This window comes from Anopheles gambiae, chromosome 2 (assembly GCF_943734735.2).
Source record: "Anopheles gambiae chromosome 2, idAnoGambNW_F1_1, whole genome shotgun sequence".
In the NCBI taxonomy this organism is placed as follows: domain Eukaryota; kingdom Metazoa; phylum Arthropoda; class Insecta; order Diptera; family Culicidae; genus Anopheles; species Anopheles gambiae.
The window spans coordinates 83,568,596-83,588,015 of NC_064601.1; the positions used below are offsets into that span (position 1 = coordinate 83,568,596).

At 49.5% G+C, this 19,420-nt stretch overlaps 1 protein-coding gene across 6 annotated transcripts in view; it reads left to right on the forward strand.

The window, feature by feature from the left end:
• LOC1276064 (F-box/WD repeat-containing protein 7) overlaps positions 1–19,420 on the forward strand; it is a 32,816-nt gene that overhangs the window by 10,541 nt on the left and 2,855 nt on the right. For 5 of the 6 annotated variants that reach the window (XM_061648472.1, XM_061648475.1, XM_061648473.1 and 2 more), the window contains 7 exons: positions 13,939–17,463; positions 17,535–17,648; positions 17,736–18,254; positions 18,347–18,528; positions 18,612–18,837; positions 18,909–19,119; positions 19,187–19,358. In XM_061648472.1, coding sequence (XP_061504456.1) covers positions 14,008–17,463; positions 17,535–17,648; positions 17,736–18,254; positions 18,347–18,528; positions 18,612–18,837; positions 18,909–19,119; positions 19,187–19,358 — 4,880 coding nt within the window. In that variant the 5' untranslated portion in view covers positions 13,939–14,007. The remainder of the gene's footprint in view (positions 1–13,938; positions 17,464–17,534; positions 17,649–17,735; positions 18,255–18,346; positions 18,529–18,611; positions 18,838–18,908; positions 19,120–19,186; positions 19,359–19,420) is intronic. The other variant, XM_061648477.1, reaches the window with a different exon arrangement.

Here is a 19,420-nt window from a genome sequence, read left to right on the forward strand (position 1 = left end):
CCTCGTTCTCTATTTCTCTCTTAATCCTACTGCCCAGTCCGTTGAAGTGTGAGGCCCGCCGACCCATCCCTGAGCGAAGATCAATCTGCTGTTGAGTGTATGTGTGTGTATAACTTAAAAACTCCCACGACCTGTGCGACTTGGCGGGGACTTCCACCGATGGTACGGTGCGGAAGATTTCAAAGTTTTCTTCCTTTGGCTGTGCTTCACTCTTTGCGCCTGCGGAATGATTCTGTCTTTGGTGAAGGTCTTGGTCGTCATATGGCTATGGTTGTGCACACCGGGACCCGTTCGTTAAAGCAACGAATTTCGTACCGATGCTCTTGATCTCGAGGCTGGACCGCGTGGGATCTTCGTGGAGACGCCAAATCATGTATCCCTCTACGGGTACGGGTGTGTGTGTCTGTACGGTGAAGAGCTCATTAAGAACACGTTATTTTGCAACGAGAGGGAAAAAAAATCTCCCACCATAAAATCACGTCGGCGGCGGGTACTGCCACGAGGTTCTTGCCACGCCGCGTCGACGCGTTTCCCTTTTGGGACGTTTGATTTTCGACTTCGTGACTTTCGGTTTCATAAAGGAAGGGAGTACCACACGGTGTCGCGTTTTTTGTTTGTCGCTTCCTAACCCCACTCTTCTGCACTACACATTCATCTTGTTGCATATTTTCTAGCTCGTGTGTTTGTTCGCGCGCGCGCTCAGCCTCAGTAGCGAACAGCATCAAATTCCCAAGGGCAATCAATCGCGGAACGAAGGCGCTCTATGCTTCTTCATCCAAATGGTGCTGTGTGTGTGTGTGGCTGGCTAATCTTTCTGTGTTCGAGCAGTGGCGTGTGAATCGTTTGAAACTTTGTTCTTTTCGGAAAGGATTTGAAACATTCAAAAAACGGTGTCTGTCGGATTCTTAGATGCGAAGAACAGCAGCAGCAGCATCAACAGCAGGAAGAGAATAAGAGCTCGATCGGGACAGATCGCATTTCCCACGCCGTTCCCAAACAATCCCACGCCTCCAAGGGGCACTCCTAAACGGGTAGAGAGGAGATATGATGAGAGGGCGAATTTTGGTGGATTTTGATTTTGTTTTTTTTTTTTGGGAAGCTTTCGTTGTGTGTGACCCTTTCAGTCGTACCCCCGTCAACAAGCTTCTGTTCGTTCGCCAGGGATGTAAGGCGATTAGTTTTCGGCCTACCGGGTGAAGAAGAATTTCGACAGAAACTAATCTCTTCGATCGGTAACTGAGCAGGCGGAGATTAGCTTATACCGAGGCTCCCTAAGTTGGTGGCGATGAGCTAGCCATTCCAAAACGAAAGCCGAAACTCTCGGCAGCAATGATTGCTACCTATGTGTATGGGAAAGATGTCATCACATAAAGCAAACGGGTTTAGTGTTAGTTATTTTAATTAAAAATTCAAACATTTCAAAAATGTCGCCTCGAGCGCGAGATCGTAATCGGAGGGGGCGCGTTTTCCCACAGCACATTATCGCCTATCGTGGGCACGCAACACGCAAGATAAACGACACACGTCTCGCGACAAGTATGGGCTATCTTGCCTAGCTTTCATCGGCTCCTTCATAATAGTGCACCACCGTGTAAACACTTCGGGACGCGTATTAGAAACCCGATGGCCGACGAGCCTGTCCTTCTTCTCCCGCCTTTTTATCGCATTCTTCTGCGGTATGCTGCAAGAGAATGAGGATGGTCGTAGCCCGGGAAGTGTAGAAAACAGGGAATTGAAACCTATCGATCGTGGAGGCTATACTCAGGCTCATCGCTAGCTGTTACTTTTTTCCTGTTGTTGTATCCTCTATTTTCCCATCGGAATCATCCTCCTGCTGATCCCGTAAGGCGTTGAAAGGTTTCTCTCGGCTTTGCTCTGACCTCTAACTCCCATTTATGGAGCAGGTAAAGCCGAAGAAGATCAAAAACAGCGCGCGCAATCCGTCGATCCCAGTCCCGCTTGGTGGCACGATAGATTCACAGTTGTATCCTTTTTTCCACTCTGTTTTTCCCTATTCGCCCTGCGGGGAACAAAGGACTGAATATTTCACACGCACAAACACACATTCACACACACACACACACACACACATACAATAATAGTAACGAAATTCCACATCAACCTGTCTTATGGCATCGTTTAAGTCCGCGGATGCATCTTCTTCTTCCGTGCCCTTCCTAGGTCCAGACAATCGTCGACAGGAACGACGACCTTCTCAAGATCAGACGAAACCACCACTTCCCAGCAGCTTCTTATCGTCCCCTTCTCCTTTCGTTGTTGACCTTTCCCCCAGAGGGGGGTTTTCCTTGCATGCGCGAAGCCTGTGGGAGATTCCGACTGTTTTCTATTGAATAACGCTCCCCTCGTTCAGTGTAATAGCGTACAGAGCGCTATCGCGTTCTTCGTTTATTCTTGGTTTGGGTTTCTTTTTTAAAGCCACCTATACCACGCTCATCCAGACGTGGATCTTTGTGGCCACGATTCTTACATCGCTTTGATGTGGTGGACATGGTGGAGGTTATTTACTTGCTTCCCAACTCCAAATCCATAGCACTTCAAAGACACACCTCCAGGGCCTGAAGATCTAACCATTACATCTCTCTGTATGTCTCTGTGTGTGTGTTGTAAGAGTGTGTTTGTGCGATACACGCACCGAAGGGAGACGTACGTACCGAAAAGAAACCTGGAGAGTTCCCAGACGCAAACTTCCTCTACAACAGTCGTCGTCTTCGTTGTCGGGTTGGCTTCCCGCAGTTTTTGATCGTTTCCTTCATTTCTGCTTCTCCTCTGTAAAGCTCTTCACAAGTTCACCGGTTTGCGCGGGTTTTGCCCTTCTTGCCTCTATGTTCACCCATTTCACACACCGGGTTTCGGGATCCCGTGATTCGTTTACGCTTGGTTTCTCTTGGGATTCATGCGTGTTACGGGTACGATCGTTAAAGATGGAATCCAGATCCAGCCAACTAGCCGGAGTAGAATATCAGCAGCAGGCACCGGGCAATGGCAAATGGAAGAAAACGTGAAAGAAATTCCACAACAGAACAAGGCGTGCTGTAAGTCGCTCAACTCCCGTAGACAGAAGTGCGGGTGCGCGCTGACTTGCCGGACTTATATGGGTGAAGTTAGACGTCAGATTTTGTCTATTTTTTATACCGATTGAAGTATGTAGAGGGAAAAATGCTTTCGGCGGACGAAGGCCATGCAGTTCGCTGTCAACTCGCATACCACCGGCGGAACCTGCCGAAACCATTTTCTCACAAGCATTCACAACCGCCTCTCGAAGCTGTGTGAAGTGATTGATGATCCTCTATCCAATAGAAATTGTCTGCAATGCGTTCGAGAGACCAAGAGTCAGAGAGATAGAGAGACAGAGACGTAAAGCAACTATAACCACTTCAACAGAATTGTGCCATTTGCGATCGACGTGTGTACCAACAGGCATGCGAGATTCGTAGAGCCGTTGCCCAAACTTGGTTGCGGAAGAAAGCCATCGACGTTTCGGTGGGCGAACAGCGAACAATTGCGCTACAGTTTTACCATCACTCAGCTAAGGTCGCGTGATTTTATCACATATGTGTCCTTCGATGGGCAACCAGTTGTTTTGAAACTAAACGGGCTGTCGTTTTCTTCCAATGCATTCCCCCCTGAAGCTTATCGGATGCGCGAAGTCAACAAAAACACATTAAGGGGGTTACAAGCGTCATGAACCTGGGACACCTTAAAATCGTGATGAACATTCTGGAATATGGTCGTGGAATTCTGCTACGAACGCTATGATGTGTCCAGGATGACTTTAATGCCATCACATGGCCAAAGGGTCTAAGGCCCGACGCTAGAACGTCTTCCCTCCTAACTTGACCTACGGCAGTTCCTCCCCACTCCCTGCATTCTTCCCCTGCTTGCCAATGTGTGTACGAGGTGGAAGCGAGCGTGGGAATTCAACCACTATATGTGCCCGCTGCGCGCCGTACGAATCATCAAGGAAGGTCAAACAATCGACCACTCATTAGCCAACAAATGGCTATTTAAGTGTGCGTACATGCATACCAGTGAGCCAGGGTAGGGAATGCATAAAGGGATTCGATAAGGATTCAAAAGCAAGCAGGAATGTTTGTGTTACGACTGTTTTCTTTATTTTTAAACTATGCATCTTGCAAATACTCTGTATGCTCTTCTTGTCAAACTTAAAATGTCATTTCATCGCGCGCAACGAATCGATCATACCTCTGCGATACGCGATCACAGTGCGTCGGTCGATTCGATCGATAATCATCAGCGCTGGATTTTACAATGTTCCCAGACGCAAGGACACATTGCAAGCTTGGAAAAAGAACAGAAAAAAACTATACTCCATAACCTCTGTCATTACATCGTCGTCACCGTATCCGTCGGGCGGTTATAAATTAAGTTAATGATGTTCAAAAGGCAGCCAAAAGGGTAGACAAAAAAATACCCCGCCGAAGGTATATAATCATAAGTCGTCGCCCATCAGGGTTCGATCGAAAATATCAGATGAACGAGAAAACAGAGGGATGCGAATGCCACAGATAAGACGCACAACGACCAGCTCCCGAGCGCAATCCTTCCTTTGCAGCCGACTGCTGCGCAACTGTTGATGAGGGCCGTTAAACGAAGGGTGATTCTGTATTTTGTTTTGCTGCTGGAGAATTTCTCACATGAATTATAGAGACACGTCCTCCGGAGACATGGGAGCGAAACCAGCAACAGTGTGTGGTGACATTGGATGGCGAAGGGAAATGGGTCACAAGACAAGAGGAAAGGGAGACAGTTTTAGGGATTCGTAACGTAAATTCCTGTCCAGATTCCAGTTCCTTTTTTTCGGTTGCTTTTGGTTTGGAATGGTGGAGAATTAAATTGCTACCACAACATATGCTGCTCTATTATTACAGAAATCACAGTGATCATCGCACGATCATAATCGTTTCAGTGTGGCCAAAACCGAAACAGATATGATACGGGTTGGGCCTTGGCTTTATCGGGGTCTGATCATCGAACTCAGGCGGCCGACACCAGAGTATATGATTTTGCTTCTCGCCAGCCTGTCTTCTGATCATATGGAGTTGACTGAACTTCCGGTGCAACAAAATGCAAAGAAAATTACTGCCACGATGATGTTGCAGACAACAGAAAAGTGGTCCCTACAGCAAACAGGAAGCGGCGCCATACTGTGGTAGTGTGCGAGCTCGCGAGGACTGATTTAATTTGGTCTCGAATTTCTGAACGAAGCTACAACGATCTGTCTTCAATTTTTATTTTTATTTTTTTCGGAAAAGAATTCTTCCGTTTTCTGCACACATCAGACACAGTGACACAGGATAATGAATGCTTTCTGGCAATAGTAATTATGTCTCATGCATATCGCGCAGATGATGCAGGTTGCTTTTGGGAACTCTTCGGTTTTTTTTTTGGAACTCCACCACAATCATCACTCAGGATGTGCATCAATTGATATTCTGGGAAAAGAAACTAAACTAAATTGATCATTAATTAAATACAATGGCCATAAATCGATCGATCAAATGAGGACGATTAAGTGCGCTAATGGGTGGTGTGTATTGGCAATCGGATTGTGTGTGTGTCTGTCGTTTTCTCATGCGGAATATGATTGATCGTTAGCTTTTATTAATTGAGGGAAAATGGCTCTTTTCTCTCTGCTGATGCTGCTGCTGCTGCTTGCGAGTGGATGGATAGCTCATCAACCGGCCCCGTTTCTCACGGTATTTTAAGCAACAAAAGCAAAACGTGGCTGTTGTGTAGAATGCGGCGCGAGGAGGAATGCTGATGCCTACAGAGACTAAACTCTCCGTGATCTTTGGACTGTGGACGACTACGGCCGCATGACCATCTAGACCGTACAGACAGTTTAACATCTTCCACCAAACAGATTATGACCATAGGTGCGTGTGTGTGTGTGTGTGTGTCTGTTTATGGGTCGACAAGGGTGTTTTCTATTGGCATCAATTTTTAAAGAGACGTTAAAACGGAAAATGCCAGTGTTGTAGAGTAGTGATGGGGCAGAGTGAAGAAGCAGAAGAGAGAAGAAAAAAAACACTCAACAATAATAGCCGTAAGATACGGGGCGAATGTAAGCATCGCTACGTTTGTGTGTAAGAATAATTTATTATTTTATAAGGTTCTTCTTTCACCCCTCCGCTCCACGTTGGCACGTATCTCCGCGTGTCTTCGCTTCGCCTTATTATGGGTAGTTTCTTCTCCGCTTCCGTTCTGCTGCGCCCCGTGAGAAGGCGACGACTTCTCCGCGTTTGTGGCCACCCTTCATCCCCTATAAAGCTTTGGTTCTTCGGTCGGCAGTTGTTCACCCGGTTATCTCACGGTTCAATTCTGCGGCCAATCTCTCTGTGAGTGTGTGTATTTAAGAGAGAGAGAGTATGGGTAAATCACAGCAGACACACACACACGCACAACAAGCGGTCGGTGGTGTTACTCTGTCTGGATGTTCTGCCCACGGGGTGTGTGCCTTCTTCGCGATCTTGCGCGTCACTTCCCTCCGCACTATCTCGTCGATATATCGTCGATCGTTACATCTGTTACTTCTGGCTCTGCTCCCTTCTCCCGTGTGTCGCCTTTCGTTGGTCTGACATTCTGGACTCCCTCCTAACCTTCTTCCCCCCAAACCCTCCCCGCAGCAAGAATGTTTCTTTCTCTTCGTGTCTTTTCGTGTTCCTTTTCCTTCATCCCTCTCTGTGTCCGTCTGTGTTTGATTTTGATCGTGAGAAAAATATGGGTAACGTGAGATTTTTCCTCCAGCCCATCCAACCATACGCGCAAACCTTCTTCCGCAACAAACCGCTGTTGCGCGTTGGTGGTGTGTTGCGATGTTTTCTTTGCTGCTCCTGCTGTTGCCTGACATTCTTTGGCATTTTTTTTTCCTGTTGCTGCAGCTTCTTCGCTTGCCAGCTCCTTCAAAATCCTGTTGAACGTTGAACTGTGTACGTGCGGGTAAGGGTATGCCATCGGTTCATTACCAATGTGGTGGCGGTGGCGTGTATCGTTTCGTGAAAGAAAGGCACACATAAAAGGCAAGATATTGCGACGCTTTGTTTGAAGATTTAAAATGTCCAGCAATCGTTTTGATTGCTCGGGGAAGGGTTTTTTCTTGCCTTTCGTGTTCTAGTCGTCAAGCTTTTGTCGGTGGTGAAACGTAGAGGACGTGATCTGTTAACATGAAACCCGAAAAGGGCAATTCTTTACGTTGCTAAATGTTATTGCGGCGTGTTGGTGATACGATTGTATCGTTAGATGTTGTGAAACGATTTGTTTTTATTGTATTATTCCTCTAACGTTTTATAACCATCATCGAACCATTTCAATTTGCACATCAATTTCATCAATTTGCACAACTCAATCAAACTTTCGATGGATTAAAGTCGATAAACTTCTCGCGCCTTCAACACACTGCGTGTCCTGAAGAGAGCATATCAATCCAGTATGCGAAAGTGTGAAAGGTTAGCGGCCTCAGCGTAAGGTCCAGCTGGTAGGGAAATTGAAGCCACGAAACCACCATATGCGTTACTTAAAGCCTCTGATTTGGCTTTACAGCAGTTTGCAGCTGATTCCATAAGCCAAATTGCCCCTGAGAGAGTAACGCCAATCCACCGTATACCCTAGAGACTGCATTCAATCGCCAAAAATATGCACCTCTTGGTGCGATTTACGCGTTGATGCCATTATCGGACCTTATTTCTTCAGAAACGCGCGCAGAGCTCACGTTACGGTGAACAATTTGAGCGTCAAGTTAATTGTGAGTCCATTGGGAGCTCCAAAATCATGGGATTTGATACCGCACGATTATGCCCTGTGGGCCAACGTGAACCCATTGGCTTATGCTGATTAACTGCTGCAGCAATTGACGCCATGAAGGTTCATTTTTAGCCAGCCATACGACCAGGGCTAGCTATTTCCACGTAAATATGTTTGAATTTATTGCTGAATGCCTAACGCTTTAATGATGAATTGAGCTGAGCGTTGTAAGCCTTCTTCTCAAACCCGTAAAGTGCATTTCATCTACTTCAATGGCTATCCAGATGATCTGTGACACGTGAAGCTTGGATAACAGCGTGATTTTGAGTGCACAACTTTCTAAGATGAAATTGGATTGAAGATGAAGGATACGAAGTGTTGAGCCGATTGAAGAAACCTCTAAAATGAAAATTGGATATTAATGTAATGTTTGTAAAAAATACAACAAAACATTCTGTAACAGTTTTCTTAATATTTTCTGTAGGCTTCTCACAATATTGATCCTTTTTTCTTAATGGTATGTTAACGAATGGAATGAAAATGCATTACTTATTCATATATGCCGCACTCCACATCTTTAAGTAGAATTTATTACCGAGCCTTATTGTCATACCTCAATACTACAAGATTTAGTGATATCTTTCAACGCCGCTATAATCGCGTAGTTCTTGTGGATTCTCTTCCAACCGCCAAAGAGAGAAGCGAAAGACCATACAATTTCTATTTCAATCCTACGAAGAGAAAAGTGGGTCTATAAGACGGTTAAAGCGCACGACGCCGCCCAATACATGCGTATTACCCACGTCCTAAGCCGATTATCCGCATTTGCATGATAAGCGCGGTAAAAAGGAAGCCGCTTTTCCTTCTGTATATGTGTTCATGCAGTTTTCCTACACCTGTGTGTGATTTTGAGCTTCTTTTTTTGTTTCGTTCCCTCCATTGTGTGTGCGTGTCGTTGTTGCCACTGAAATAGCGCCTGAGCTCTCTCCTGCTCGGGGGGAATGGAAATTCTAAAAAGGCATACCGCGCCTAACAGCTTTTTAATACACTCCTCACACACAGGCGCGCAGCAACATTCACACACTGGAAGGCGAACAAAAATTAAACCGATGATGATGATGATCCACTTTGGCCGGGGTGCGAGTCCCTCGTGTCTTATCCCACCCACTCCTGTCTCTCTTTCTGTGCCGTCTTCCTCCGCTGGATCTTACAGTTCCTTCATACCACGACAGATGGTTGTGTGTGTGTGTTTGTGTTTGTTACACTCTTCTGCAGCACTTAAATCGACTGACCGGCAGATAAAAAACAACATTCATTGGCTTCGATTATGTTTCGTGCTGCGGTAAAAAAAAAAAGAAAAACAGGTGCTGCTTATGCTGCCTGCCTGGCCTGGTGGCGGCACTGCGGTCGAGAAGAGGATTCTCTGTGTGTGTGTGTGTCTACATTTACATAAGCCAATGACCCTTGTTCCGACATATTCGGTGCAATCTGGAATCGCGTTCATGGTGGCAGTTGCAATCCCGAACGGCGATTATGGAGGAAAAATCCATGCGCCAACCACGCCGAGTCCATGGCGAAAATAAAGAAAGAAAAACACAAACGACTAGTACGATTCCCCTATTCTGTTCGTCGTAAATCATGTGCGAACCAAATGATGCCGTCGTCCGCCTTTTTTTTTTTTGTTTGGTTTGTTTGTGTATCCTGGCCTATATGTGCACCTGGCCGGCCACACGAACGAGAACACGCTGATGCGCTCGCTAGCTAACCTGCCTGCTGGTCGATACCAAAAAAAAGAAGCTTTTTAAAACAAAAGCACACGGAAACATAAGGGACAAAATCCTGCAAGGAGCCCCGTCTTTTTTTCTTCCATGCACTACAGAGCAGTTCCTGTTCGAATCAGAGGACGAGAAGAAAAGGTTTGCTCTTCATGGCCATATGGGATGTGCTCTACACCTATTATCCTCGGCTCAGACGTAGCCGCGGGAGACGTGGTTGCAAATTTTCCACTTTTTTCTCCTTTCTTCACCAAGAGGAAGTCGCTCATTTGCAATGGAAAAGTGTGTGGAGATATGGTAGGAACGAAAAAAAGAGGAGACCTGTGCAAAAGAAATTCCTTTACACATATTGAACCCAGGCTCCGGCTTTCATTGGTCATCTCCCGGGGATTTTTTTGTTGTTTTGTCCTTCCGAAACCCCGTTGCACGCAGGGGTGTTGGTAGGTAGGTGTATGCATGTGTGTAAAGGTTCGCAAATTTAAGGAATAAAGAAATTTCGAACAGGTGAAGGAAAGGAAAGAAAAGAAGGGCATGTGCGTGGTTGGTTGGCGATGATGATGGTCCGGTCTCTTCACATCCGGTGCAATGTGGTGAACGATTTGTTCGCCTTTTTCCGTTCTTTTTCCTGTTCGCTCTTTCCATCTCTTGCGGCGGGAATAAACACAGCATCCACACACACACACACACACACACACACACACACACACACACACACACACACACACACACACACACACACACACACACACACACACACACACACACACACACACACACACACACACACACACACACACACACACACACACACACACACACACACACACACACACACACACACACACACACACACACACACACACACACACACACACACACAGACACAGACACAGACACAGACACAGACACAGACACAGACACAGACACAGACACAGACACAGACACAGACACACACACACACACACACACACACACACACACACACACACACACACACACACACACACACACACACACACACACACACACACACACACACACACACACACACACACACACACACACACACACACACACACACACACACACACACACACACACACACACACACACACACACACACACACACACACACACACACATATATATATATATATCATCAGCTGTGCGTGCCGGGATGTTTCTGCAGCTGTCGGTCGGGTTGCTGCTGCTGCTGCTGTTTGCCATCCGGTTTCGTTGGTTTTTAGCGAAAAGCAGTGCCGTATGTATGTTCTATCCCTTTTATTCCTATATCCCCCCGCTGCACTACAATCAGCTGCGACATTTCACCAGACCAACAAACAAAAAAGAAAACTTTCCGCATACTGTTTTTTTTGCATCGCCACCTTGCTTGCATGTCCTTTTTGCGCGAACCGAAGATGATAACCTCAAGCGCGCGCGCCCTGTAAAACGTCCCATTGCTGTTGCGCATTATTGCGATCTGGACTGGACCGGCGGGGTGGATGCGGAATGGTGAAACCGCACCGTTGTTACACCTTAACTTTACGAGCGATCCCTCCCCAATTGCTTGCTCGTATGGTGGGTCATCAATGCACACGCATCGCTATCATTACCCCCCCCTGACCGGTGTGGTGTGCGTTGCTGTTACGCATTTGCCAGGATAATTACAGCTTTTACCTTTTACCTGCTGCTGCTGCCTGTCCGCGGGGCTGGTGCGGCTCTGAGACAAGTCGCGTTTTTTGCATTTTGGCTTATTTTCCGGTTTGGCATGCAAATTTTGATACGCCCGTATGATGAGGCACACACATGCAAAGCACCACCAAGTCTTCTGTATGGCCTGGAGGTTGAAATGAACTACCTCAGTTTATCTTCCAATAACTTTTCTGCGGTAATTTAATGCGGTAATATAAATCAAAAGCTAAATTTAACGTTAACAGTCGGATGCTGTCAGTGCAGTGGGAAGAAGAGACATTGCTTTTCCTCACAAAATATTACACGATTTTTGTTGTGTTGGTATTAATAATTAAATTCGAGAGCGAACTTGATATACACGTACAATCTCTCTTACACAGACTCTCGCTGGTCCTTTCAACTGACTTTAAACAAAATGAACATTTAATGACAAAATATAGTCGTAAGAAAACCACCAATGTTTGAAGCCAAACTCGCAACAAAAAAATGACACAAACCCGAGGAATGCGTGGTTGCTTGGCAGGGCCTTTATCGCTCATAACTCATCAACCTTTGATTCGGTGTTTGATCATCGTGTGTATTAGTTTACGCTGTCTAGACAGATCGGCCATCGATATATTGTCCCCCATCCCCCCCTTCCCCATTCCTTTGACATTAGAAACGAATTGGATCCGATCGGTTGTTCTTCATCCCGTTCGTTTTTTTTTATTGCTTGTACGGCGACATACGAGACTTGTTTGCGGTTGTTGTGGTTGCATTTTTGGGCTTCCCTTGAGAGATGATGTGTAAAAAAATGCTGTTTGTGTTGTTGTGCTGAATCAATAGTGTTGTGTTGGTTTGACTTGAAAGAAAAAAACACAAGAAAAAACATCACCCAGCAGCACCAAACGGCAGCGATTGTGGTTTTATTTCGAACAAAAAACAGGCCACCGCATGTCTCACAAGAAATTAAAACTCGTTTTTCTTGCTGATAATCAGCAGCGCACGCAGTACTGCAAACATAAAAAGTCCTTTTCATCGTTGCTCTCCTTGAGAGATGATTATGAGCGACATTAAAGAAAGAAATCGCTACTTATTTGATCTGTATTTTTTGTATGCTGCTTGTCCCGCTTAAAGCTCTCGATTGCAAATTTACTGTGCACAATCACCATTCACATGTCCTGCAAGATCATAAAATATGATCATTTTGATTGATACTTGGGCGAAGCGAACGCTTCTCATATGGCGCAGGCCGTTTGCGCATTTTATTGTGCTAACCAACGAGCAGCTAAACCAGTAACACTAAACCATCGACCAACACATGCTGTGGCTAAATTGTGGATGAAGCGATTATGAAAAAAATCCGTCTTAATAAACCGCGACACCGAAGGCTTACCATATTCGTCACGAGATCATAACGACCTTTGGCGCACTGCTTTTATGATTTGCGTTTGCAAACTACGTATTTAGCCCCGCATTATTGGCTAGGGCAAAAGATGCGTGTGTGATACACGGCACGTCGCCACCAAAAACAACGTGGTCGTGTCGGGTCTTGCAACCGCGCCACCGTTGCTGATGACGTCGTCGCCCATCGCCGCCGCCATGTATGCGACGCAGACATACTAGCGAACCGCCGCGCATGAGTCAGTGTTTGTATTTGTGCGATAGTGTGTTGCCCTTTTGTTTTTTTCGTGTGTGCATATTGTTTTTTTGTTTTTTCGTTAGTTTGAACATGTTTTTCCCTTCCACATGTGCGTATGTGCCACCCGTCTGGGTGGCCACTGCAGAGCAACCTGTTTGCTTACACTTGTGATACTGTGCAGCCTTTTTCCGCCTTTCTTTTGACCTCCACGCGATCGGGCAGGTCGGGCGAGCAGGCAGGCAGGCAACAAAAAACGAACCAAATCAGCCGTTTACCATCCGCCGTGTGTGTTTGTGTGTGTGTGTTCTGCGTCGTTTGAGTTTAATTTTAGCAACTGTCTTTGCAACTGCTGCATCATCATCATCATCATCCAACTACGCTCAGGGCGGCCCACCTCTTGCCGTGTGAATCCTGCTGCACACCCCGTGTTTGATAGGCGCTGATGATGATGACGCGGCTGATGATGTTGCACATACTAGTGCTGGTGGACAAATGCGCTGATGCTACCGAAAAATTTTGTACGCAGAAGCCTCTTACAACTCTTGCCAGCCCCAGCAAACACCATTTGAAGGGTACCTTTAGGCACGTCCATGCATTTCAACCTCCTGATGAGGACCTGATGTTAGTTTAGGAATGTTAGATGTTAGTTTGGAAAGGAAATGGGGCATAGAAATGGACTAAGCCATCCTTTATTATCAACATGCAATTGTACAGCTTCTGACTGTGCTCTTCTACTAGTGCATTATTGCTGGTATACGTGTAGGCTTCTGCTTGGAATTGTGGCACAGCTAACACATTGGTTGACCTCCTTTTCCAACTAGACACGTTTCTCGCCTTGTTATAATTTAGTTGTCGTTATAAGTTATGATTTATTTTTAATGTTCGCAAAGACAAGGACGAACTCCCTATGTCGAACCATCGTGTTGTTTTACAAAACGCGTACATAGTTTCAATAAAATGAATTAATGAAATACCGACTGCAAATTCCAACCCGCATTGTGTGTTGTTTCTTTCCGCAACTAGCCCTCTAATGAACCCTCTTTTTTCTTGTTCCCTTTGTTCTTTCAGCTCATAGTACGCCAACCACCACACAGTGCATGCAAACGCGATACGTCGTCTTTGTCGCCGTGTCGAAGAATGGCAGAACAATGTACCGTCAGCATTGAAGCCAGCAAGCAGCAACAAGAGCAACCCGTCACAACTACCCTTGCCGCAGCCGCCGCCGCCGCTTCTAGCCATCCAGCCAGTCCGCTAAGTTGTATCAAATCGCCCACGTGCGCTGTTACAACCGGTGCGACAACGCATCACCACGAGGACGAGGGACGGGGTAGCGCACTACTCCACACGGTGGAGGAAGACGGTGGCAGTAGCAACGATGGAAGCAGCACACCAAGGACAACGTGTGATCATCGTTCCACCAGTGGTGTGACACCACTGTCGCTGGCAGGAGATGCCGGTGGCAAAGATGGTGGCGCGAAGAAGCCGTACTGGCTGTTCGCCTCCGCCGGCTGCGAGGAAGATCGAGCGGTGGAGCGCAGACAACAGCATCATCACCAGCTGCTGCGCATGGATAGCAATGGGAGCGACGATATCGATGGCAGCTTGCGACATGAACCCGAGCGGCAGCCGCTGGAGTGTCCCATCCTGCTCGAAACACCCGCACTAGAGCGCGCGGAACTGAACGGCGATGAGGATGATGATGTTGGCGGGGGCGATGCGATGAGGCGGCGGCAGGGCACTACCGATGGCATGATGAGCGAAAGTGGTAGGATCAGTGTCGTCGGTAAGCTGGCGATCATCAGCGACAAGCTGGCGGCGGTGAAACCAAAGCGCCTCAGCGATGAGTTCTTCTCCGCGGACGACGACAACGACGACGAGGAGGAGGACGACGTCGACGACGAGGAGACGAAATCGAACGGCGACCGGTGCGGGACCGATCGGCCGAACGCGATGGTGGATAGCGAGGCGCAGGCAAGCCTGAGCGAAATAAAAAATCTCAGCATCACCTGCTGCGGCAAGCGCAACGAAGAGGAGCCGAAGGAGAAGGAGGAGAAGGAGGAGGGAGTGGTGTGCGAGCAGAATCGTCGATCCAGTTTGCATGCGTCCGGATCGAAGGTGGATGCCACCAACCCGCTGTTGCCGGCGTGCCGTGACGCGCTGCTGCAGCAACCAAAGGCATCCGTTTTGCGTGCGGCTGAAAACACGATCGAAGACGACGACCACCCACTGGAGCAGGAAGGGCAGCAGCAGCACGATGCGGCCGCCGCTGCCGTCGATGAAGACGAGGAGCTTCTACTGGACGATGTGCAATCGATGGACGCAATCGAACGACGCGATTTCGAGCAGGAGGGCGGCTTTTTGATAAGAAACAGATCCCTGATATCTGGCGATAGACTGAATTTAGAATTTTTAAATAATACAAACGCCCGTCCCGCGTCGAACGAGCGTCGGCCCGCGGAGCAGCAACCCTCGTCGGCTGAGGGACCGGGCGCGGGACTCACCGCAACCAGCGCGGTCTCCACCAACGAACTCCTCCCCGCTGTCGAAGCAGCTGCTCCCCCCACGTCCGCGCAGCATACGACTACGCCGACGAGCAGCCGATATCAGCACAAGCATGATCCTCACCATCATCATCATAATCATCCGCAACATCATCACCATCATCACCACCACCAGGCTGGCAAAGCGCTCAACAGCAGCAACAGCAGCAGTAGCAGCAGCACCGGTAGCGATAGCTTTAGTAGTAGTTATAATAGTAGGGAAACCGAGAACAATAGTACAACCAAGTTCGCAGTTAATAAGCTTACGAGGAACCTCTCCGCTAGTCTAGCTAATTGCAACGATAAAAAGAGTGACCAGCACCAGCAGCAGCAGCAGGATGCCGTTGCCACCAGCACCGGATCCAGCTCCACGTCACCCATCGCGTCCTCATTTGCCACCTCCTCCGCTTCCTCCTCGTGCTCCTCGTCGAGCTACTCGCTGTACTCAGCGGCATCGGCGGCCGGTGTCGGAACCGGCACTGGCGACGACGATGAAACCGCTCCGGCAATGGTCACCGATGTAGCAGCTGCAACACCAGCCCTGCCAGAGGAATGCAAACCGGCCGCCGAGCTTGCCGAAGCCTTCCTGAACGCCAACTCCAACGACAGTGTATCGTCTGGTCGGTCGCTGTTCGGTGTGCACGGTACGGAGGTGGAGGAAACCGCAATCACGGCGGTGGACGTGCACACGAAAGAGGAAGAGGAGGAGCACACCCATACGCATCACGACGATCCCTGTTGCTCCTCCACCTCCTCGACGGCGTCGTACTCGTCCTCCTCCTCGCCGCTACCTTCGCAGACGGCGACGGCCCAGCACGCCGAGGACGTGTCGATGAGCATTTGCTCCTCCGCGGCACTGCCACCGACCGCTTCCCATTCGGCCAGCTCGTCCGTTTCATCCGCACACGACGAGTCCACCCTCACTGTCGCCGCGCACAATGACGGTAAAGCGCTGTGTGACGGGGAAGCAGATCAGGAGGACGTGCACGAGCCGGAAAGCAATCGCGCAATGCGTGCGTCATCGTCGCAACCTTCCAGCTGCTCGGGACGGAAACAGGACGAGGGTGGCAAACTTTCCTTCAGCTGTGCTTTCCCGAAGGACGACGCGCGAATGTCGCTGCCAGACGGCAGCAAACAGCTCTCGTTGCTTCCGTCCACCTCCAGCAATGGCAGGGCGGACAGTGGTCAGCCGGACGAGCACGACGGTGCGTCGAAGGGTGGTCGGGCCAGCGGCACGGGACATCAATCTCAGCACTCGCAACATCACCATCGCCGACAGTTGCATCATCACCACCAGCATCAGCGGGCCAGTGGAGCCGGCGGCGAGGGAACGGTCGACGCGTCCATCGGCTCCTCCTCCTCCTCTACGTCCCGCGCGGCGAACAGCGGTGGCGGCGGAACTGCGCCGGCCGGATCGGCAGTGGTCGCTAGTGCCGGGCCGGAAGTGGTGGTTGCTTCGTATCATCAGCAGCGCGACGCCAGCACCAACACGTCCAACTCGCCCGAACCGAGCGAGCCCGAGATCGACGAGGAGGACTGGGCCGACTGTGAGGAGGGCACGGACGAGGAGGTGTGCACCTGTCGGGATTACACCGACGAGGATGGTTTCGCGAGCAGCGAGGACGAGCTGCCGTCCCGCGATGTGGACCTCTCGAGCTACACGCACCTCGACACGATATCGGACGATCTGCTGCACGATGCGCAGACGCCACGGCTCCATCGGAAGCGCAAGCTGACGGAGAACCGGACGATACTGTACGGGGAGGCGGGCAGTCCGTCGGCGGAATCGCTAAACTACAGCAGCCGCAAACGGCTCGCACTCGATGGGTCGAGCGCCTCCGCGACCGCTTCCTCTACTGCTGCGGGCAGCGCCTCCGCGACCGCTTCCTCTACTGCTGCGGGCAGTGCATCGCCGGGAGCGGCCGGAGCAGCTGGAACATCAGCTACGACGACATCGACGACGACGACGTCAGCTTCTGCTGTTACTACCACACCGTTGTCCAGTGGCGTTGTGGCCACAACGCCCCGATCTTCCCTGCGAAGTCCAATGAATGTAAGTGGAAATGCATATTCAACCATGCCTGGTGCGTAAATTTCATATACGGTTTGCTGTCACCTCCACAGATTGCAACAACGCCAACGTCATCCACACTGGGAGAGCGCAAGACACCAAGAACCATTATACCGACCAAAGATAATCCTCCTCCTGAGCTCTGTGAATGGTTGATGCAGTTCCAGGTAAGTGTTTCCGCTGCTCCGTCTTAGCGCAGACTCCTTGCATCGTGCTTAATTCGCGTCCATCTTTTCTTCTTCTCCTCCACTTAGCGATGGACGCACGTAGAGCGACTGCTAGCCGTCGACCGTTTGATCGAACACTGCGAACCGACGCAGGTGCGGCACATGATGAAGGTGATCGAGCCCCAGTTCCAGCGCGACTTCATCTCGCTGCTGCCGAAGGAGCTGGCGCTGCAGGTGCTGTCCTACCTGGAGCCGAAGGATCTGCTGCGGGCCGCCCAGACCTGCCGCAGCTGGCGCTTCCTGGCCGACGACAATCTGCTGTGGAAGGAAAAGTGCAAGGAGAGCGGCATCGGCATCGAACCGTCGACCGATCGGCCGAAGCGGGGCCGCACCGGCAATATGCCGCCGATATCGTCGCCGTGGAAGGCGGCCTACATGCGCCAGCACATCATCGAGATGAACTGGCGCTCGCGCCCCATCCGGACGGCGAAGGTGCTGAAGGGTCACGACGATCACGTCATCACGTGCCTTCAATTCTGCGGCAACCGCATCGTGTCCGGGTCCGACGACAACACGCTCAAAGTTTGGTCCGCCATCACGGGGAAGGTAAGAGGGCAGCCCGGGGGAGGAAAGCATTAGTGGATGGAGTGTTTGGGCGCATATTGATTCGTTTTTTCTTCCCCTTTTCCCACCAATAGTGCCTTCGAACGCTCACAGGCCATACGGGAGGTGTTTGGTCATCGCAAATGTCGGGAAATATCATCATCTCCGGCAGTACCGATCGTACGCTGCGCGTGTGGAAGGCTGACACGGGACAGTGCATGCACATACTCCACGGACACACGTCGACTGTGCGCTGTATGCATTTGCACGGCAACAAGTGAGTGTGGCAGCAGTGTTGGGTAGAACCAGAAGAACGTCGAGTAATCTAATCAATGTTTCTTCATTTATTCTTTCAAACAGAGTCGTCAGCGGGTCGCGAGATGCCACGCTGCGCGTGTGGGATGTCAATTTGGGCACCTGTTTGCACATGCTGGTGGGCCATCTGGCCGCTGTACGGTGCGTGCAGTACGACGGCAAGCTGATCGTGTCCGGTGCGTACGACTACATGGTGAAGGTGTGGAACCCCGAGCGCCAGGAATGTCTGCACACGCTGCAGGGACACACCAATCGTGTCTACTCGCTGCAGGTAAGCTGCGATCGCCGGCTGTGATTTTGCTTTTTCCGATACTAATGCTTTTCTCTCGCTATTCTTCACAGTTTGACGGCATCCACGTCGTTTCCGGCTCGCTGGATACTTCGATACGCGTGTGGGACGCCGAAACTGGGTCGTGCAAGCATGCGCTGATGGGACACCAGAGCCTCACGTCGGGCATGGAGCTGCGGCAGAACATTCTCGTGTCGGGTAATGCTGACTCGACCGTGAAGGTTTGGGACATCATTACCGGCCAGTGTCTGCAGACTTTGTCAGGTAAAATGGTGCACTGCGTCGTCTCTGTCGAAATGAAAATGCTAATTTTGTTTCTGTTAATTACCAGGACCCAACAAGCATCAATCTGCTGTCACCTGCCTGCAGTTTAACTCGCGCTTCGTCATTACCAGCTCCGACGATGGTACGGTGAAGCTGTGGGATGTAAAGACTGGTGAATTTATCCGCAATCTAGTGCTACTAGAATCGGGCGGTTCCGGTGGAGTCGTTTGGCGTATTCGGTAAGTATTAGAAACTTTCTAAAAAAAGGAGCATTATTTCCCGGAATGATTGAATTATTATT